We start from the raw sequence: 24,176 nt of genomic DNA on the forward strand, positions 1-24,176 counted from the left end.
AATGTCAGGCCCAATTCTATTTAACATTTCCAAGTTTTGTGGAGACATTCTTAAGAAGTTTTTAAAATGGCAGGTGCGACTGTCATCAAATGACAATATATTTAGTATCTGTGAACTGTTTTTCCAACTGAAACCAAAGTTTTTTGTTGATGTAAGTGCTTGATCCAGTATGGTCGTATCTTCAAGGTACGTATGCTCGGTGTTCCGTGTTGGTGCTCCGTGCTCCATGTAACTAGTCGAATGGATACGGCATGCGCTCCTCTACATTATAAACCGCCACCGATTGGATCGCCGAGGGTGAGCACTGAGAGGAAGTACCAATGTATCCACTACGAGGAGCAGCTACACGGAGTACAGAGCACCAACGTAATGGATACGTGCCTTATTCTCCTTTTTTCTGATAGAACCTCTAAGTAAGCCGCACATAATTATATACAACGCACACTTTATTTTTATTATTAAATCGTTTTTCATGATGGACGACTTAATACAATGTCATAACTTAAAAACACACACTGCACCAAAAAAGCGTCCACACTCCAAACCGTATGCGACAAGAGGATGCGGCTTAAGGCTCTCGCTAATATAAATTATCTGTTTATATTATTGACCTGGTCTCTCTTCTATTTCTCTGTTATTAGAGCGATATAGAAACCCTATGTAACATCGTCCTTTAATAAAAGATCCTTTATTTTGATATACAGTTTGTCCCAGACTAATTTACCCACGCTATATCTCTTAAACGAATAGAGATTTTCGAATGGGACAAAAGTGCATATTCTACTTATAATACACTTTAATATGGCATACAAAAAAATCATCCCCTAAATATTCATCCCTTAGTTACAACCCGTAATTTTAATTTTTTTAATAGCACCCTGTATATTTTTTTATAGTTTTGGATGTGGTCTTTTATCGTCTATTCAACACATTTTTTGAAAATAAAATCGGTTCGTAAATAACCAAGATACTATCAGTTTATTTTTGTTAATTGTGTGTCCCAGACTAATTTATCCAGGCTATATTTCTTAAACGAATAGAGATTTTCAAATGGGACAAAAACTGATCTATTCCATTTGTAATAGACTTTCATATGGTGTAGAAAAAATTCATCCCTAACTTACAGGGTGCTATTTAAAAAAAATTTAGGGGTTGTAACTAAGGGATGAATATTTAGAGAATAATTTTTTTTCTACGTCATATTAAAGTGTATTACAATTATGTAATAGATCAGTTTTTGTCCCATTCGAAAATCTCTATTCGTTTAAGAAATATAGCCTGGTTAAATTAGTCGGACACATAATTAACAAAACTAAACTGATATTTTCTTGGTTATTTACGAACCGATTTTATTTTCAAAAAATGTGTTGAATAGACGATAGAAGACAACATCCAAAACTATAAAAAAATATACAGGGTGCTATTAAAAAAATTAAAATTACGGGTTGTAACTAAGGGATGAATATTTAGGGGATGATTTTTTCTACGTCATATTAAAGTGTATTATAAGTGGAATAGAGCACTTTTTGTCCAATTCGAAAATCTCTATTCGTTTAAGAGATATAGCGTGGGTAAATTAGTCTAGGACACCCTGTATACGCAAGCGTAGTATCACGTCCTTTATTTTTGTCCTGTAATAAAATACAGGCCGCCCGTATTTAAGGAAAAATAGAGGACACAAATCTTTTAATAAAGGATCCTTTATTTTGACGTAACGTGTCAAAAATGTGACAAATTTGTCAAATTATGTGAAGAAACAAGAAAAGAAAGGCGTCTAACTTCACTTATATTTCCGTACCTCAGAACAAAAGTGTATTAAGTCACAAAATATAAATTTTACAGGAGAGCGAAAATAAAATTATTTTTAGTGTTTTGTAACATTTTCCATTTAATACATTAAATTTTATTTAGCAAATTCTTATAAATGTGAAAATATTGAAAATATTGAATGTAGATACAATATTGTTCTAGTGTTTTATCATCTATTTCCCTTAATTTAAAAATATCATATAACAATTTAAAATTTTTATTATAAGTTTTTAGAAGCGAAAATCGATCAATGAAAGAATTAACGGCGATGTCTAAAATATATACCTAGTCCTGGATCCCGCGTACCAAAAAAAGTTGATTAATAGCAAGCTGAAAATTTGTCAATAGCTTAACTGTATCTAGTCGGACAAACTTGATAGTTGAATGGTGAAGGGTTGAAGGATGAAGGGGAGCACTGGAACAGGGGAAGTTTTAATTGTGGAACAGTTTAAAAATTTGGACCGTTAGATTACGAAAACGTCCCATGAATTTGGTCGGACAGAACATCCAATTAATTTGGTACCCTTTCATTAAACTCTCATGCAAAAATCAGACTGCTATTACTAACCAACATGATTCCTATCATTTGACATGTTCTTCGTGTTCCACTCATTAAAATGCACTGATGGTGATAAAAACCTGTCTGATTCTTGCATGAGAGTTTAATGAAATGTTAACAAATCAATTGGAAGTTCTGTCCTACAAAATATATGGAACGCTTTCGTAGTCTGACGTTTCAAATTTTTAACCTGTTCCACAATTAAAACTTCCTCTGTTCCAGTGTTCTCGTATATCACAATTTGTCCGACTAGACACCGTTAAGCTATTAACAAATTTTCAGCTTGCTATTAATCAACTTTTTTTTGGTACGCGGGATCCAGGTCTAACAGATAAACAAATTTATTTTAAATTTAACTTCGTTAAGAGCTCGTTCACAGATTTTTCATAAATGAACGCCTTTTTCTCCTTGCTCGAATTTCATTTTCAGCTGAAAATTCGGAACTTATATCAAGATTTTCTGCAATTTCATTAAATTTTCATTGATCCTTAGTCATATTATCTGTAATTTTTCAATTTATTTTTTCTATAGTTTCTGGCAACATTTTTAGTCCAGAAAGCCATTGCGCATCGGCTAGCAAAAATATTCTAATTCGGATTTTTTGCACAATCTTACTCAAAAAGGACTCCTTTTAACAAATTTGCATGTTGCCAGGACCAAACGATGGTCAAAAATTTTTTAAACGTTTTTTTTTGTTTTTCTCCTAAAATTATTTTTTTTTGCATGGAAAAAAGTTTTTTTAGGTTTTTTGGACTATTCCAAACAGAAAAGGTCTTTAGTGACTTTTCTCTAAAGTTTATAGTTTTTGAGATATAAGCGATTAAAAATTTAAAAATTGCGAAATCGGCCAATTTTAACCCTTAAAAACTATGTTAATAAAGGAAAATTTTGATGTTGCCAAAGGTTTTAAATATTCGCTGAATATCCAATACTAAAATCCTGAAGCATTTTAGTTCATAATATTAATTTAAACCCTAGTTTTTAATCTTCAATCAAGCGCGTGTTCAATGATTACTAGTCCAGAAAGCCACTGCGCATCCGCTAGGAAAAATATTCTAATTCGGATTTTTTGCACAATCTTACTCAAAAAGGACTCCTTTTAACAAATTTGCATGTTGGCAGGACCAAGAGGTGGTCAAAAATTTTTTAAACGTTTTTTTTTTGTTTTTTCCCTAAAATTATTTTTTTTGCATGGAAAAAAGTTTTTTTAGGTTTTTTGGATCATTCCAAACAGAAAAGGTCTTTAGTAACTTTTCTCTAAAGTTTATAGTTTTTGAGATATAAGCGATTAAAAATTTAAAAATTGCGAAATCGTCCATTTTTAACCCTTAAAAACTATGTTAATAAAGGAAAATTTTGATGTTGCCAAATGTTATAAATATTCTTTGAATATCCATTAACAAAATCGTAAAGCATTTTAGTTCATAATAATAATTAAAACCTTAGGTTTTTTAATTTTTAATCATGCTCGTAACCGTTAAACAAGTAACTGTTGTCCAAAAATATTCCAAAACTAAACGGAATTTACATCTCTTATGTTGTTTATATCGACATAGCTGTCAAACTGATGTTTATATTTAGTGCATAGCTTATGATAATAAGCTAATTTATATGTTATCATATGATAGCTTATGATAATTGATAAGTAATTGCTAATTTCTTGTATGCGAGTTATATCATTATTTGAAAATGTCTTCATTAGTTCCATTTAAGAGAAAAAGTTCAGAAACTAATTTGATATGTATTTTTTGCAAAGATATGTGTAATATAGTGCAAAATCCTAAAGCAGAGTCATATTTAACAGTGCAAAATGCTACGATTCGTCGCCAAGATGATATTAAAAGCAAGTTTGAGGTTCTGTATGATCCAAATATAGTGAAACAAACATTTTCTTGGCATAGGCAGTGCTTTTCTATGTAAGTGAAGAAAAAATCTATGTAAGTGAAGGACGGGAAGAAGCAATTATTGAATCTGCAACATCGACTCTTATTTCTTCAACAAATTCACATGAAGGATCACAAAGGTCACTTAGATCTTCAATAGAAAATGATACTAGTGAAATCAGTAAGTGTATAATTTGTAATCAAACTAAAAAGGAGGGAACTACCTCCACTTTTGTTATGTCTAGTCGTGATTTTGTATACAAATTTATGAACGTTGCTCGTTCGAAAATGGATGATATTTTTATAAAAATTTCTGTTCATGATATAAACAGTATTCTAGCTAAAAAAATTAGATATCATAGGAAGTGTCTTGCTAATTATATGTACGTTCCCACAGAATCGCCAAAGAAAAAAGGAAGGCTATCATTTAAACCTCCACATGAAATTATTAAAACCGCTTTTACAAATGTGCTAAAAGAAATTGATTTTAATAATCAAATGTTTGAATTAAACTTTTTAACTGAAAGGGTTAATAGTTTTATAGAGGTTGACAAGGAGTTGGACGATGAAAATTATTATGTTGGTAATAAATTAATGAAGCGCTTTTTAATGAAGAGTATGGAGAAAAAGTTTTATTCAGTGAACCACATTGCAAAAATAAATCACCTATGGTATTTAAAATTGATATATCTCTAACGCAACTTGTAGAACGCGTCAGACAAGTCGACGATATGAAAAGTAAAATTAAATATGTTACAGAAGTTTTAAAACAAGAACTTTTTGAGAAAGATTTAAACTCCATAGATGCTTATGTATGTGATGATGTTATAATTGAAAACCACTTGAGAAATTTTGAATTACCTAGTACTTGGGCTTTGTTTTTACAATCCTTGCTTTGTAACAAGCATTTATTAGAAAATAAAAAACTAGTAAAAGCTAAATCGATTTTTATGGATTTGTGCTATGCAATACAGGGTTTAAAAACCCCTAAACATATCGCTTTGGCTCAAACTGTTCATCATTTATTTAGATCGAAACATCTAATAAACATTCTATCTAAACTTGGGCATAGTATAAGTTATCATGAGTTAATAGAATGCAATAATTTTTTAGTAAAAAAGGTATTATTAGATCAGAATATTAATAGTATAAGATGTCCTAGTAATATATTTCCACATATACCCGATCTGTTTTTGCATGGAGCTATTGACAATAACGATTTTTTGGAAGAGACTTTATGCGGCAAAAACACAACCCATGTTACATCGATGGTTCTTTATCAAGAATCATTCTCGTCCCGGTCGTCGAAGAGTAAGGTCACTGCTAGCACACCCCACTCTTACCGACGAACAGCGAGAAGCCTGAGAGCACCAAGTGCTGAAGAAGCGGCGCACGGTTAGCCCTAAGCGATTAGTTTGGACTCAGTGTGAAAAACCAACGACGCTTGGCCGTGTAAACCAAAAAGGTAGACGGATTGCGGGGTTTCAGAGGAATACTCTGGCCCTGGGCTCGAGCGAGTTCGCTCGCTCCGAACTCTACCTAGCGTTCACATACGGTTCCAAGAACAAGTGCGAGTAAGGGGGCCAAACTAACCGCGAAAAAGGCTTACAACGAGGGACCCACCAGCAGCAGGGTAAACTGCACCCATCAGGTAGTTATAGTCACTGTCTAACGCCGGAAAAGCACGGAGGGGTGGACAAGCCACCTTTATCCCTGGGGTTTACCCCCCAGAACACCTTGAGGCTGAGGTGCCCTCCGATCGCTAGACTTGCATCCTCTCATTTGTCATGCCTTCATCTGTAAGGTCCGTCAGTTCCACCCGGTCGCTTCGTCCTCGGACGACGACCTCGACAAGCGTTGCCACCACCTCTACCACCACTACAGCCACCACTACAGCCAACCAGTTTGCTTCCTTGCAACAGGAAGGCACTGTACCCCTATCCAGAGGCTACAACCGTGTCACGGCGGAGCTAGACCTCGAGACGCTTAGCGCGGAGATGCAAATCGTCCGCGATAAGTATCGCGAGGCCTACCTCCGCATCGAGCGGGACGACGCCTCCAACCCCCTTCTGCAGCGATATGCAAACGATTTTCCGCCTTTGACACCAGCACAGGCTGGTCCTCAGCGTCAGAGCGCTCGGAATAGGCATGGTGCTATACCAAAAATTCCAACCCAACCGTCTAAATAAGCACCCCAACAATCGCAACAACAACCCACGCAACAGCAACCCTCTTCTCAACAACAAGCATCCATCAGCGCTTCCAACAATCCTGAACCCAACGATTTCGTCTTCCAAAGAAGACAACTAAGACAAATGTCTTACGCCAATGCCGCAGCCAATCCACGCCCCAAAACTCAAGCCAGAAACCAAAACGTCATTAACGCCATAAACGATCCTACACTGTCCGAATATCTCATCAAAGATCTCCCAAAAGATCTGTGCAACAAACGCACCTTCTTTCGGCAAATAAATGCCACCACTCTCTTAGCCAACAAAATCCATTCTTGTAAAGTACTCTCTCGTGGAATCGCTCACCTTCGACTTTTCAATCCGATAAATGCAGGGGATATAGAAAAAGCTATCCACACAGCAACTGGCCAAACCATGGTTACGGTTCACAGCCGTAGCAGAAATGCTAACACTTCCACTAAAGAGCCCACCTACCTCCTCTGCATTACTGGTATCGACGTGGATTACTCCGAGCAGGAGGTCACCGACTTGCTCACAGAACAGCAATTCCCAGTCGAAAGACTGTGGAGAGTCAAAGCTTACAAAACAGGCAAGGACTCTAAAGTGATCAAGGTGGTGACCAAATCCTTGGAGAAATTCACGTCAGCATTGAGCCGAGGCATAACTCTAGATGGTGAAATCTACAATGCCGAACTCCCACATGGCTCCGACCCTACAATCCCCACCCCAAAATATTGCAGCAAATGCTGCATTAACGGACACTCCATCGACGAATGCCCTCAAAAAGCATTCGTCTGTCCCCACTGCGGCGGCAACCACAAATCCAGCGCCTGCACAAAACAGCAGGAACCCAAATGCCCGAATTGCGGCGGTGACCACCCCGCATACTCCAACAAGTGTCCTCAAAGACACACCATCCCCTCCGCCCAACACGAAATACAGCCACTAACGATCGAAAGATCATTCCCCCCTTTCGAACTCCCAACAGAAACAAAGAACATCTTGTCGATTCAGACTGCTCTGTTGCTGAACTTGTTGCCCGAACTTCGAGAACATATCGCTGCAATCACGGCTAATTTAATTAGCCAAGTCTACGACCACTCGACAGTGGTCCACGGGTACGGGAGCAATGTCACGGTGACATTCCGCTCCAACCACTAAAACCCTCCCTTTATGGATTTCACCCTAGGCACAGTCAACTGTCAGGGTCTCTCCAAAAAGAGACCCCTCATCAAGAATATCCTGTCGAAGCACAACATCCAGATCCTCGCACTCACAGATACTCTGTCGAAAAACGATCCACACTTCGCAGGATATTCGATCATCCATCGAAGCCGCTGTCAGGTTTCACGTGGGAACGGTATTCTCGTGAAACACGGAATACCGCACAACACACACACATTCCCACAAAATTTTCGTCCACCTGATGTGGACTTCCTGGCAATTGACGTGCATATCCCCAATAACGAAACCCTCACGATAGTCTCTTACTACAAACACCCGGATCAGCCACTCAACAGGCATTTGCTAGAGTACTTTTCGAGGCTCGGCAAGGCTGTGTTGATGGGCGATCTAAATTGTAGACACACACAGTTTGGTGATCACCGTCAAAACACAGAAGGCATCCGCCTCACGGATTATCTACTAGACCTTCCCATTTCAAGAATCACCAACACTGAATTCACGTTTATGAACGCCAATGGGGCCTCTATTGTCGACCACATCCTAGTTACTAGTAACATTCTGGATCGGTTCGGGGATAGATGCCACATAGGCGATTCAATAACGTCAGACCACTTACCTCTTCTTGTCGACACCGACATACTAATTCCAAAACAACCAAACCCTCCAAGATCTATAAGAGACTATCGTCACGCTAACTGGACTGAATTCCAAAACTTCATCACACAAAATCTCCCTATGTTAGGCGAACTCGATACTAACGATAGTATCGACACCAGTGCAACCGATATCGAGAACCTCATCACTGAGGCGATCACGCACGCAATTCCACTCAAACAAATAACCTATACATCACCGGCACTTCCACAATACATCATTGCCAAAATCCAACAAAAACGACGTCTTCTACGTCAATACAAGGCCAACAGAAACCCACTAATCAAAACAGAGTACAACCGAATCTGTGCCAGGATAAAGAGGGAGATATCTGTCCTAACGGCTCGCCGGTGGGAAGATGCTACCTCAAAACTGGACTACAGAGACGGAGGTAAATTCTGGCAAAAATTCAAAGTCCTAACAAAACAAAAAGTATCTCAACCATCCCATCTGTTGGTCAACAATCACATAGTCAATTCCCCAGAAGGGAAAGCCGAAGCATTCAGAAATTCGCTTCAAAACAATTTTCAAACCCCAGATAACCCGAACTTTGATCGCATATTTAAATTCAACACAGAATACATTGTAAATGTTACTCTCAACCACTACATTCCAGTCTATGATCCTATCATGGACCCCCTCACAGACAGGGAAACGGAGAGCTTTTGCCAAATCGGCAAAAACAGTGCTCCCGGACCTGATGGCATCAACCGAAGGTGCCTCAAAAAACTTCCAGAGAGTATCATTCCTCTTCTAACTAAAATATTCAATGCATGTCTCAAAAACAGCCACTTTCCTACTCCTTGGAAGGTGGCCAACACCATCATGCTTTTGAAAAAAGGCAAACCCCCAACCGACGTGGAATCCTATAGACCAATTTCATTAATCAATACTCTGGGTAAAGTTCTTGAGCTAATCCTAAAAGAGAGGCTCAATGACTTTCTCGAAAACCACAATATCATACCAAAATTCCAATATGGATTCCAGTCAGGTAAATCTACTAAACATGCATTAATAGATTTCACTACCAAAGTTACTCAAACCATCAACGATGGTTCATTCGCCATAGCCACATTTCTGGATGTGCAGAAGGCTTTCGACCAGGTCTGGCACGACGGGCTTGTTCGGAAACTTCTGGACATCGGGCTACCATTGCAATTTACCAAAATTGTACACTCCTACCTCCACAACCGTACTGTCAGAGTTAAAATAGGCGATCAAAGGTCCACCCCCTTCACTCCACAAGCTGGAGTTCCCCAGGGTTCAGTCCTAGCACCGCTGTTGTACATCATCTACAACAGCGACATCACTAACCAAAATATCCCAGGTACTCGGCTGTTTCTCTATGCAGACGACACGACTCTGCTCTCAACAACCTCTCGATACAACCCAAGACTCCTCTTCAGAAGAGCTCAGGCTCTGTTGGACGGCGTCGGCGAATGGTGTTGTAAGTGGAGAGCCACGCTGAACGCGAACAAAACAACAACAATTGTGTTTCGCGCCCCTTCTGTGTCAAATAGAATCATACGCAATGAAGACGACCAATATCCACTGAGACTGTTGGGAGAAAGGCTAGTTGTTAGCCCGACTGCGAACTATTTGGGAGTACTGTTTACCAGGACTCTCAACTGGGATGCAGATCTAAAGGCAACTTTAGATAGGGTAAGGAACAGGGCCAGACTTCTCAACGCTCTCTCGGGAAAAATTGGCAAGACACACAAGAAGACTCTCATTCACACTTACAAGACCTTTATTCGACCCGTCATGGAGTACAAATCATGTATCTACTCTCTTTGTTCAAGACAAAAACAAGAGAGGTTGTTGAGAGCAGAACGTAGAATCTTGCGTAGATGTAACTATGAGCACTGGCGATATCCCTCAAACGAAATCCATAACATCTCGAACACCCCCAAAATCACCGAGAGAATAAACTCTCTAAACAGGAACTTCACAATCAAAGTAATCAACGGCCCCCCTTCCGACACACAAGAATCTCTCAAATGTTCCTGTTCATCTTCCGGCCACGTACTCCACCGAAAGCCCAAACGCAAAAAGATTCATGTACCGTCCGCTCTAATGCAAACATGCATTGACGAACTCCCGGTGGAGTACGAAAACATCCTTGAGGCTACCCCGTTAGCCTACCGTACCCACCTCTAACATTTCCTCTTCCCTACCCCGAACAGGGAGAAGTTGGTTTTTTGCGGTTTCCCAACTTCATTGCACAATTATACCTGTTCGTCCCAAGAAAATAGCCGCAACTATTTTCTCCACTCGAACGCACACTGTCCACGCTGCGCTCAAAGCCACTTCCTGACCGCCGACGAGGGACGAAGGTTCGCCTGTCGTTGTACAATGGTTTCTAGGGAGACTGGTCGAGAGCAAAGCACGGACAGTACACGTAAATGACTATGGAACCAACAATAATCCATCAAACTTTCTTCTCTGTTGACTTCTTAGCCTTCTGGACACCACCGTCCGGCATAACCCAGGATCCAAGAACACCAGGACACGGCGCTTGCCCCAGTGTGTTTTTCGGACTGTTTGCTTTTGCTGCCAACACAATACATTCACCTCAAACCCTGAAGAGGACAAAATCCTAAACGGGGAAGCACATTGAACGCATTTCTTCTGAACATTATCCAGACAAGCAAATCAAACAATGTAGTAGTAGTATCAAGAATATTGTTCAACTGATATTTTTAATATTGCAACAAAAGAAAGTGTAAAGAATCTTGCAACTGATTCCTTGTCTTTTCCATTACTTGAACATTTTGTTGTTGTAAATAAAAAACCAAAATATGCAAAGACCTACAAAGAAATTAAACAGTTAAATTTTGAAACCAATCATTTTCATGAACTAATATGGGTTTTAAGTAAATTGAAGGTAAAAGAGAATACAATTAGCCGCGATAAAGAAAGTGTAATTCCTAATTGGTCTCCATTCAATGAAATTATTAGTAGAAGTAATCAACCTGTATCTACTGTAGGATATTGTTCTGTTATACCATATCCTCCAACAACTTATGACGCTGTTTACACAGCAATGAAGAATTTTGTTACTCTTTGTGGATCATTTGGCAAAGAATACAGCATTTTAACAGCTGATATGGCTATATATTTAATGGCTAAATTAATACAAATGCAGCATTCTAACCCACTTCCAAAGCTTATAATGAGAATAGGATCCTTCCATTTGCAGAAAATATGGATTAGTACTTTAGGACAGTTCTTAAGTGGCTGCGGAATCGAAGATCTTTTAGTTTCTGATATAGAACTGTATGGTGAAAATACATTCAAGTCAATTTTAACCCTGCTGTCCTGTTCGGGTCTATTTGACCCAAAAAATAATTTATTTCTTATTTTACAAATTATTACGCGGCGTAACGATTTGGTGTTTCGTGACTTTATTACCTAATATGAGGTCTTTCAATTGCATATGAGATAAACAATCAACTTCCTGATTTTTTTGATAAAAATGAAATTGTTACCTATGGTACGTTCGGGTCAATGTGACCCGAGTATTTAAACCGTTAAAAATTACTTGTGTATGTGTGTTTAGTTGGCAGTATTCTATATTAGCAGTACCTGTGTGTTTGTCAGCCGCATACGTCTGTAAATAAAAACAGGTTACTGCAAGCTAAAACTTGTAAAATCAACTGTAGTGTAGCTGGACGATGTTGCAAACCAAATTATAAATATGACCAACATGGACAGACAGCATGTATTTGGAACCAACTGGAAAGACATAAATAAAGTTGGTTTCCAAGCATACATTGGTTTTTTATTTTTAGCTCGAGTTTATAAGTCCCATGGTGAATCAACTAAAAGTTTATGGAATGAAGAAACGGGTCGTACTATATTTAGATCAACAATGTCGCTTGATCTATTTACAGAAAGTTTGCCAGTAATACGTTTTGATAACAAAACTACTAGACAGGATAGAAGACGTTTTGATAAACTTGCGGCAATACGTGAAATTTATGAAACATGGGTAGAAAATGTAAACAGAACTTTTAACCCTGATAAAAATGTTACCGTCGATAAGCAACTAGTTGCCTTTAGAGGCAACCGCTCTCCCTTCAAATGGTATATTCCAGCAAGCCAGCGAAATATGGCACAAAACTTTAGGGTTTATGTAATTATGAACAGTAAAACTTCTTATGCTCTAAAATTGAAGATCTATACAGAAATGCGTGTGATGTGTGACTTGAGTAGTGATTTGAAATGCCACAATATTACGTGTATAATAACTTTTTTTCATCGTAAAATTTGGGAAAATTTCTTCTAAAACAAAGTAGATACAACGCCTGGGATTATAAGTAAAATAAACCGGAGCTTTCAGCAAAAATCGCGAATAGAGAAGTTCATAGCTCGTCTTTTTTGCTTCATGCAAGATTTGACAATATTCCCAAAAATAATAAAAATGTTGTTCTTATGAGTACTTTGCATCATGAATCTAGGCATCATGCATCATTTTCATCAAATGAAAAAGCCCCAAATTATTTTAGATTACAATTCCAATAAGGGAGCAATGGATACTCTAGATTAGCTTGTTGGCACGTATATATGTGAGAAGAGATAAATCGCTGGCCAATGATTGTTTTTTATAATCTACTGGACATTTCTGCCTACAACGCGTTCGTATTATGGGCATCAATAAATATCCAATGGAATACCAATCAATTGGGAAAACGGCGAATTTTTCTTGAGGAATTGGGAAAAAACTAATGAATCTAGTCATCATTTCCAGAAAAAATATACCAATAACTAAAGGCTCTTACGAACTGGCAAAAAGGACACGAGAATGAACAAGTAGACAAGATGGAAATGCTAGTGAACCGTCTATTAAATCTAACTCCGCCTGCTAAACGAACACGCTGTAAACTTGCCGTAAAAACGATGACAAGACAAATTGTTATATTGGATTACATCACAAACATATTTGTAAAATCCATTCTTTTTATTAATGTCCCAGTTGTAAACTGAATTAAATTTTTGTAGATATTTGTTACTAGGCTTTTTTGAAAGAAAAAATGTCTTTTGTTTTTGTTAAGAAGGTTTAAGTTACATTAATAACATAATTTTTGTTTAGTTAACCATAATTTATTGTTAGTAAAGTTTTATTTATCACCATTAGCTTATTTTATTTCGATTAAGGAGCGTAAACCATAGTTGGGTCATATTGACCCGAACAGTACATTTGTGTAGTTGACTCGAACGGGACAGCAGGGTTAAATGGGTTGCAGTATAATAGAGGAGTAAGACTGCATAAACTTTTGTACGAAAGTGTCAAGACTATTCAAATTTTTGAATACGTCAAATCTTGCAACAAATTTGATCTTATACGATTTCTTTCTATTCCACAGTATAATAGCCTACGAAAATCGGTAGTTGATAGGGATACGTCTAAAGTTCGTACGATTATTCAAGAATTGTTTGAAAGCAAAGAAGCTGATGAATTCTCAAAGAATTTTCAAGATTTTTTAAAACTTAAATGTAAGAGTGGCCAAATGTTTTTGTATTTTAATATATACTGTGAAATGGTTGAAATACTTTTGGACTCTATCAGGGCCGATAGAACAGGCGAATATGATTTACATTTATCTTCAACTGTGCAAATGTTGCCTTATTTATTTGCTTTTAATCATCCTCTTTATGTAAGAGGTATTTTATTATATCTACAAAATATGCTTAGCTTACCAGCATCTGTGAAAATGGATCTAAAACGTGGCATGGTATCAGTTAAAAGAAAACCAGGTGTATTTAACGGAGTAGGAGGAGATTTAGCTTTAGAACAAACTCAGAATAGATCCTCTGCTATTTCTGGCGGTTGGGTCGGTATTTCAACAAATGAAATTTCCCTACAAAAATGGTTGTTATTACATCCGATAAAAAGTTCTACTCATCAATCATTACTTTCCTTTTGTAAAATGAATGATGATCCATTTGATTCGGATATTTGTTCAATCAGTCACAAAGAGTGGAGTAAGAGTAGAATAAATAAAGATGATCAAGATGTAGTAAAAATTATTGACATATTAATTTCAAAAAAAATATTTAGTAGTAATGATGATGTTGCAGCAGAATTACGTAATATTTCTAATGGAAAATATGCAAGTGATGAAATATCCTCCTATTTACTAACAATAAAAGAATATGGTGAAACAATCTTACAGAATTTTATAGAAGAACGTTTAATACAAAGGGAGAAAAGTATTTTTGATAAAATTCCTCGAATTATTGTAAAAAATTTTAGTTACGTAGACAAATCAAAAAAAAAAAGATGATAATGATTTAAGGAATGTCAAAGAGCTCTTGAATATTCAGCAAACAATAATGTTACTAATTCAAAGAGGTTTTACTATTGAAAGCTTTTCTCCATATGAGTTATTAGAATATCCTAAATCTCTTGCCCATTCAAAAGAGTTGTTAAAGAAATCTGTAAAATCCAGTTTAATGGATGAAATTGAAAAACGCAGTAACTGTAATGTTGATTCACTTGAAATCCTGCAATCTCAATACGAAAAGATACATATATTTGATGGTATGGTGATTATTCACTTACTCCAACTAGGTAAATTTTCTACTTTTGGTCAATTTGCTTCAGAATTTTATAAATACGTAACATCATTCTATAAAGACCGAAATGTTAAACGTATACATTTGCTGTTTGATAGATATGATGACTTAAGCATAAAGTATTGCGAACATGTGTTTAGAACAAAAGATATAGAAGTAATAGAAATAAAAATTCAAAATGCTGAAACTAAAATACCGTCCAATATTAAAGCTCTTTTAGCGAATCCAAAAAATAAACTCCAACTTGTTCAGTTCTTCTGTCAAAAAGCTTATTATTACGTTTCATTGGAAAATAATCAACAGTTATTTATCTCAGGTGGTTTTCCGGATATTGAAAAATGTTATAAGCTTGAGGGTAATACAATGTATGACATACCCGAAGTACAGAGTAATCACTTGGAAACTGATACGCGAATTTTTAGTCATATTTCATTTAATTTTCAACAATCTTCACTGATAATTATTCACAGCGTAGATACCGATATTTTTATTTTAGGGATATATTACTGGTCTATTTTCAAATCGCAAGGTTTTCAGGGACTATTTTTCCAAATTCACAGTCAAAAAACGAGAACACTAGCTTATCATCTTGCAGCAGAGAATCTTTCAGTTAATGTTTGTAAAATTTTGCCAGCTTTAGATGCTTTTACTGGTTGTGACACAAGCAAAATAGGGACAAAGAAGAAAGCATTAGATTTCATCTGCAATGACAGCCTATCTATCGATAAGAAATTTATAGTTGCGCTGAATACTTTAGGTACTGATTATTTCAATTATCAACAGTTCAAAATACTGGAAAATCTATATTTACAATTACTTGGGAAAAGTGGTGAGACAGCTGATGATGCTCGCAGACTTATTTTTAATCGTACTTGTGGAATTGGTCTCAATTTAGCAAATGTACCTTGCACAACTGACGCTCTTTATCAACATACATTGAGAGCGTTTGTTCAAACGCACATTTGGAAAAATGCTTTGCATGCGTACTTCTCTCCAGTCGATTTTACACTGTGGGGGTTCTATAAGTCAGAAGATAATTTTTTATTACCTAAACTTATGACAAAAACTTCGTTACCAGAAAATGTAGTAAAACCATGTAGCTGCAAAAAAAAACTGCAGAACCTTATCATGTCATTGTAAAAAAAATAATTTACATTGTATTATTCTGTGTGGCTGTGATTTAGAGGTTTGTAAAAACAAATAATATGTGCCATTTGTAAATGATGACAATTATTAAAATATTATTATTTATAAAACTAAATTATAAATCGAGTTTGTTAATTGTAAGTTTTAATTGTAATTGTAATTCGAAAGATCTGAGAAATAAGAATTTATTTAACTTATTTATTTATTATTTAACTTCTTCATAAAAATATTTTTCCAAATATTGCTCAAGATTAATAAAAAATATTTATAAACAAAATTTTGGTTTTATTAATAATATTCTTTAAAATTATATTAATGATTTTACTACTTAATATAATACCTATACTTTCGTGATATATAAAAATCGTACGTTTGACTGCAATAAAAATAATAGTTTCAATTTAACGTGGCAAAATAAAAGAAGAAATGAACACTTTTTAGATTTAGATACTTACCGAAAGTAAGAATAAAATGTACTTACCTTTTAAATATAAGCGCCAACATGGTATGTATGCTCAGAATGAGTGTGAGAGAGATGCGGTATACAGGAACACATTACACGGCAGCGGGTAATCATTGATCACGCGCTTGATTGAAGGTTAAAAACTAGGGTTTAAATTAATATTATGAACTAAAATGCTTCAGGATTTTGGTAATGGATATTCAACGAATATTTAAAACCTTTGGCAACATCAAAATTTTCCTTTATTAACATAGTTTTTAAGGGTTAAAAATGGCCTATTTCGCAATTTTTAAATTTTTAATCGCTTATATCTCAAAAACTATAAACTTTAGAGAAAAGTCACTTAAGACCTTTTCTGTTTGGAATGGTCCAAAAAACCTAAAAAAACTTTTTTCCATGCAAAAAAAATAATTTTAGGAGAAAAACAAAAAAAAAACGTTTAAAAAATTTTTGACCATCGTTTTATCCTGGCAACATGCAAATTTGTTAAAAGGAGTCCTTTTTGAGTAAGATTGTGCAAAAAATCCGAATTAGAATATTTTTGCTAGCGGATGCGCAGTGGCTTTCTGGACTATTTTACACAATCTGATTACTGATTATGCAGCCCCTTCTTGTGATATCGCCTGATGCGACTACCTTACCGCATCAGAGCACGGCACGGCCCTAGGCGCTTACCTTAGTATATAAAATAACCAGGAGGGAGTATATGCAAAATTACCTTGAGCCAAGAAGGAGGTCGCAAATGGCGCCCAGCTGTCAGATTTGCTTTCCATCTCCAGTGACGTACCTTTGAAAGAGGAAAGAAAAGAAATTCTTAACGATTTTATTACATCTTTGATGTTATATAAATAGTTTCTTTGATGTTATATGTAGTGTTCTATATATGTATATAGATCAAGAGTAAATACGTATTAATAAACTGTTTTGTTGAAAAGTCAGTTAAATAAATTTTTTTTATACAAATAAATTCAGTTAATTGATTGCATATACACGAGCTTTATTAGATGGTACGCCTATGCACACAGCTGATCCAATACACAAACACCTTTTACATCGTTGACAAAAACTTATGAGTAATTCACAGACGTTCAAGATGGCCGATTCGGCTCGAAATTTAAAGTGCTCGAAAGTGCTGTTGATATTAGGTTTGTTCCTACAAAGAATCACAAACTGGTTCATGACAGTTTCTGACTGCTGCACAATACGCATGTGCGAATTCAACCAGCCGCGAACTAGTTTGGGATTTTTGTTGGAACAAAGAACAATATTCTACCGAGCTGGCAAATTGCCTAAGAGCAGTGCCCAGAGAAAAGAAAAGAAAGAAGAAGAAAGCATTCTGGAAAACGAGGGAAACGAAAACTTTAACCTTACTACTTTACACCACAACACGTGCAACGAGCACACCTTTAACAAATACTATGGACAGTCCATAGTATTTGCTGTCACTCATTGTTTCATAAATTATAACAAAAGTATAAAACATTAAAATACAATATGTACTTAAATCAACAAACTAACCAAAACAAAGGTAAAGGTACCTATTTGATATAAATATAAATAGTTATTTAGTGTGAGCATGTGAGTGAATCAAAATTAGACTAATTGCGCATGTCCGTGATTACCCAGTTTGCAAAAAGTTCGGAAACTTTTCAAACTGTCAGAAACTAATTTCAAACTGATTAAATATTTCATAGAACAGTGTACTTTGTTGATTAGTAATCAGAGAAAATCTTGTTGGAACGGCGAAATTATTATTGCGCATGCGTCTGACAGTCGGTGACAGTTGGAAACTTCTGTAGGAACAAACTTATTAAAACAGACTCCTTCCTGTTTATTTTATATTTTAAGGCGCTTATCTACAGGTGACGTTAATTTGTCCAATTCGTTCCTCTATTTGCGCATGTGCAAGCAATGTCATATTGAATTTCGTGCCAAAATTTAAATCATGTGCATTGGACCGATCACGGCTAAGAAAAAAGATAATAAAAATAATATTATTATTTCTTCAACTACTAGATTTCACACTTTCACAGTATCTATATCTAAATGTGCTTTTAAACAAATGTTAGGGTAGATTATAATTAAATTATTTATCTTTTAAATATGTGGTAGAAACAGATGAAGCAAGTTTAAACTATAAAAAATAGGTTAGGTTAAATCATACTTAATAAATTTTCAAATAGATTGGATAAGTAGATACGAATTAAAATGGACCGATGCCAACGGAAAAGACGGTATTATTTTATCAGGCTGGACACTTTACTACACATTTATTTTAGAGTGTAGGGTGCTTAAAGTGCAATTAAAACAATTGATGGATTCCATGGTAACTTGGTGGAAATTCATATCTAACAATAAACACAAAACTTTTGTTTTCAATCTTCCCACAAGATTTATTTAAAATATTTGTTTAAGTTTAAAACATTTGTTTAAGTTGTTGTTAGTTCTGAAAGCTGGTGTTATTCCTTTCTTTTTATGTGTTTGGCTATCTACATATTTGTTGATATCTTACCTGTACATGTGATATGTGATAGAGCAGAAGGTAGGTAATAATACTTCACAGGACACTCGGTTGCTGTGGTATACTGGGTTTTTTCTGTGATAATGGGAAGACTAATTTCAAGGCTTTTTTATGCAGTTTTTGATTTTATATTATGTTGTTTGTTCCTTGTACCCATTGTTTACTGCTATTTGTTGAATGATGTACAATTCTATTTTGAAGTTATTTATGGCATGGGTATTTCTGTCAGTGTATGTAACATATTATGTAGGCTGTCAATAGGATTTTTCAGCCCTTATCATTTGTTTAGAACTTATATTCATAATGTGGCATATTAATATTATACATGGATGATTATACCAACTATGACAAGCTCGAAACAAATGAGAAGCGTTGAAAAGTCCTATTTATGTTGTGTTAGGATGGGACGATGAAATGTGTCAGTATTTTGTATCAGATAAAAAAATAGCAAGTGGCCCGAATCATCACTGTAAATCAAAAACAGTGCTTTTGAGATATTAGACTTTGGGCATCCATTTATCCAACGCCGTAATAGGCATAAGGAAAAAGACAAAAAGAAGAGAACAATACTTTGGACAACTTGCTACTTTTTTTATCTAATACAAAATACTGACACAATTCATCATCCCATCCTAACTATTAGGGTGGCTATTAGAGCCACCTCAGAAAATTTTACTTTTGTTTAATAATGGTATGTAAATTTTTTCTCTATACGATCCACACGTTGCCTTTGAAACTTTAGAAATGGGTGGTATGTTTCTGTTGGAGTGATTAGTGTTGAATAAAAAAGTTTTTATGTCTACTATTTTTCTTGGTGAGATGTCTTTGGCCTTTCCCATGATGTTCTGGTAGCACTAGTGTAACGAACATGCAATGTTTACTAAATTCACGAAAAATAGTGTAAGACTGTCAGAATATCACTAGAGAGTATAACTGTAAACACCAAGAATACAAAATAAGAGGCACACGAGTTGCAAGCTAGCTGGGCAGCACTGACAAACAATGGCATCTGAGTCACGCATTGCCACACACACGTGTTACCACTATTGTCGGACTATTATTTATTGCATTTATTAAGTGCAAAAAGATAGTCAAATGGAAACAAACGCATTAATATTTTATACACCTCAATGATATACCCTTTCTCTAAAACATTGAATTTTACTAGCTGGCTCTAATAATTTGATCACCCACTGTACGTTACATAGACTGACAGAAATATCCATGTCACAAATAACTTAGAGATAGAATTATAGAATTGTATCCATCATGCAACAAATATGTAGCAGTAAACAATGGGTACAAGGAACAAACAATTAACATAATCTAAAATCAAAAACTGCATAAAAAAGCTCTGAAATTAGTCTTCCCATTATCACAGAAAAAACCCAGTACATACCTATCTTCTGCTCTATCACAGGTAAGATATCAACAAATACGTAGCCAAACACATAAAAAGAAAGGAATAACACCAGCTTTCAGAACTAACAACTTAAACAAATATTTTAAATAAATCTTGTGGGAAGATTGAAAACAAAAGTTTTGTGTTTATTGTTAGACATGAATTTCTACCAAGTAACCATCGAATCCATTAATTTTTTAATTACACTTTAAGCACACTACGCTCTAAAATAAATGTGTAGTAAAGTGTCCAATCTGATAAGATAATACCGTCTTTTCTGTTGACATCGGCCCATTTTAATTCGTATCTACAGTAGGAAAAATGAAAGAATACCCATGAACGAACATATAAAACACGCTGTATTTTCCTGTCACCGTGTCACAAAGAAAATTGTCCAGCGCCAGTATGTGTAATATTAATTATTACATGTACTTGCGCTGGCCAATTTTTGTGTGACACGGTGACAGGAAAATACAGCGTGTTTTATATGTACGTTCATGGGTATTCTTTCATTTTTCCTATTGTACTTATCCAATATTATCCATTTGAAAATTTATTATGATTTAACCTAACCTATTTTTTATAGTTTAAACTTGCTTCATCTGTTTCTATCACATATCTAAAAGATAAATAATTTAATTGAAATCTACACTAACATTTGTTTAAAAGCACATTTAGATATTATGAATACTATGTTAAAGAAAGGATAATCTATAATAATGTTAAAATATACTACTAGTTAAAGAAAGAATAATCTTTTTTCTTAGCCGTGATAGGTCCACTGCACATTATTTAAATTTTGGCACGAAATTCAATATGACATTGCTTGCACATGCGCAAATAAAGGAACGAATTGGACAAATTAACGTCTCCTCTTATCTACTGATCTAACCTAATCTAACTTCACCTACTTAAATCATTGAAAAGGTCTAAAGTAGGTATATATTTATTATTATTACAGAACGAAGTTGTTCCGAAAAAGGCAGTAATAAAAGTTTAAAAGAATCTAAGACATTATTGGAGCCCAATTCTAAATTCAACAGCAAAACTCACTCTGAAAACAAAAACGTAAAAAATGAGGACGATGAAAATGATCCAAAATTAAAATAAATACGTAAGAAACGAATCTAATGTAAATTCAAATTTTAATTTTTTTATGCGATTAAGTGTCCGAGCATAATTTTGATATGTGTTGTAAAAATATAAAGAACTGTGCATTATTTTTTTGCTTTTTATTTGTATGTAGTTTGTTAAACTAGAAAGCTTTTCTTGATGGAGGTGTTTTATTATTGTTGCTGTACCATCATTTAAAAAATGATTATGATTATGATTACGAATGAAATTATAGTTTAAAAATTACAACATAATTGAAATCTAAGCCGAGATATTGACCAATGAGGTGTCGAACGATAATGGACAAAGAATAATAGGCTTTGCAACAGAAAGGCAAATGGTGATACGAAGCACACAATTACGCCGAAAAGATATATATAAAGGAACGTGGATTTCCCCTGATAAGAAGACAGTAAATCAGATAGACCATATTTTAATAGAGAAGAAGCATGCAAACAATGTAATAAATGTAAAGAGCATGAGAGGAGCGGACTGTAACTCTGACCACTACCTGGTGAGAGCAGAATATAAAATCGAGCATAACATAAAGCGAAACAATAAAACAACAGAAAAAATTGGAAAACAATTTAACATAGGACTACTAAAAGATAACAACACACAGAAGAAATATGAACAGGGAATAACCAACAGACTAATCAGGGGACAAGAAACGTCAAGCCCAGACAAACAATGGCAAAATATCAAAGAAGCAATCTTGGACACAAGTAAAGCAATCCTAGCGAAAACCAAAAGAAAACACAAAACAAAAGATTGGTATGATGAAGAATGTCAAGAAATAGCAGAAGCAATAAGAAAAGTAAGACTCAAAAATCTCACAAATGACGAAGAAAGCACTAGAGAAGAATACAGAGAATTGAGAAAAATCATGAAAAGAAAATGTAGAAGCAAAAAGAGAAAATACAACGAGAACAAACTGAAAGAAATAGAAGAAAAATTTCAAAAAAAAAAGAAATAAGATCATTCTACCAGGAAGCAAAAAAAATGGAAAGAGGATATCAAAAAAACAACCCATATATGAGAGATGATAAAGGGATGTTGCTAAATGAGCCTGAAAAAATAATGGAAAACTGGCAAAACTATTTCACAGAACTGCTAAATAAGAGCGAAGTACAAAAGGAAACAAACCATGAAATTGAAGATGATCAGATAGCAATAGAAATACCCACAGAACAAGAAATAAAAAACGAAATAAAGAGCTTGAAAAATAACAAAAGCCCAGGAATAACAGAAATATCGGCCGAAATGATAAAATCAGGAGGGAAAAGACTACAGAAAGAGAAGTAGAAAAAATGCCAGAAGAGTGGACCATAGCAAGAATATGCCCTATACATAAAAAAGGTGATAGAATGCTATGCGAAAACTACAGAGGCATCGCACTATTAGAAATAGTTTACAAAATCTTGGCACAAAGTATAAGTAACAGGCTAAGTCATTATTCGGAAAAAATACTGGGGGAATACCAGGCAGGTTTTAGAAACAACAGATCAACGACTGACCAAATATTTGCCTTAAAAGAAATACAGACTACCTGTTACGAACATAAAACAGTACTATATGCTTTGTTCATAGACTTTAAGCAGGCTTACGACACAGTAAATAGGCAGCAGATGTACGAACTGATGAAAGAATTGGGGATACCAAGTAAAATTGTCAGGATGATAAAGATGACGATGGAAAACACAACAAACGAAATAGCTTGGAAAGGGTATACATCCAAAAAGTTTGAAACCAAGGAAGGATTACGATAAGGAGACCCACTATCAACAATGGCATTCAATCTAACATGGGAAGGAATAATCAGGAAAAGCAGAATAAACATGCAAGAAACGATATTTAAAAACGGCCACCAATGCATAGCATTTGCAGATGATCTGACGCTATTAGCAACAAGCAAAAAAGAACTACAAAAGTTAATGAAAAACATAATAACAGAAGCCAAAAAATTCGGACTTAAAATAAATGAAGAAAAGACAAAGTATATGATAATGGGAGAGATCCAAAAAGAAAAAGAGAATAACATCATAGTACAAATAGATGGAGAAAAAACATACTCGTTTAAAAGAGCCAAAGAAATTATTTACCTGGGAGCCAAAATAGATGAAAATGGTCATGAAGAAGGGGAGATAAAGGCAAGAATAGCTAAAGGAAATAAAAAATATGGAGCATTACGCACATTATTGAAATCCAAATACGTATCAAGAAAAACAAAAATACGAATTTATAAGACTGTTATCAGACCTACAGTAACATACGCAAGCGAAACATGGGTGCTCAAAAAGTCAGAAACAGACCTGTTAGAAATATGGGAGAGAAAAATGCAAAGAGCAATATATGGAGGTGTGAAAATAGAAGGTCAGTGGAGAAGAAGAACCAATAAAGAATTGGAAGAACTATATCAAGAGCCAACGATTACGACGACGATCAAAGCACAGAGAATACGATACTTGGGGCACATAGAGAGAATGGGAAGTAAACGAATGCCAAAAATGGCACTTTCACGAAGACCAATACAAAAGAGGAGGAAAGGCAGGCCAAGGAAAAGATGGAAGGACAGTGTATATGAAGACTTGAAGAAAAGTAACATTGAGAGATGGAAAGAACTAGCATTGGACAGAAGGAGATGGAGAGAGGTTGTGAAGGAGTGTA

At 35.2% G+C, this 24,176-nt stretch overlaps 1 protein-coding gene across 2 annotated transcripts in view; it reads left to right on the forward strand.

The window, feature by feature from the left end:
• LOC114339110 (MATH and LRR domain-containing protein PFE0570w-like) overlaps positions 1-21,618 on the forward strand; it is an 84,747-nt gene extending 63,129 nt beyond the window's left edge. For both annotated transcript variants that reach the window (XM_028289739.2, XM_050645636.1), the window contains one exon: positions 21,358-21,618. In XM_028289739.2, the coding sequence (XP_028145540.1) occupies positions 21,358-21,506 (149 nt within the window). In that variant the 3' untranslated portion in view covers positions 21,507-21,618. The remainder of the gene's footprint in view (positions 1-21,357) is intronic.
• Positions 21,619-24,176: the final 2,558 nt, after the last annotated feature.

The sequence above is a fragment of the Diabrotica virgifera genome, chromosome 3, assembly GCF_917563875.1.
Source record: "Diabrotica virgifera virgifera chromosome 3, PGI_DIABVI_V3a".
Taxonomy (NCBI): domain Eukaryota; kingdom Metazoa; phylum Arthropoda; class Insecta; order Coleoptera; family Chrysomelidae; genus Diabrotica; species Diabrotica virgifera.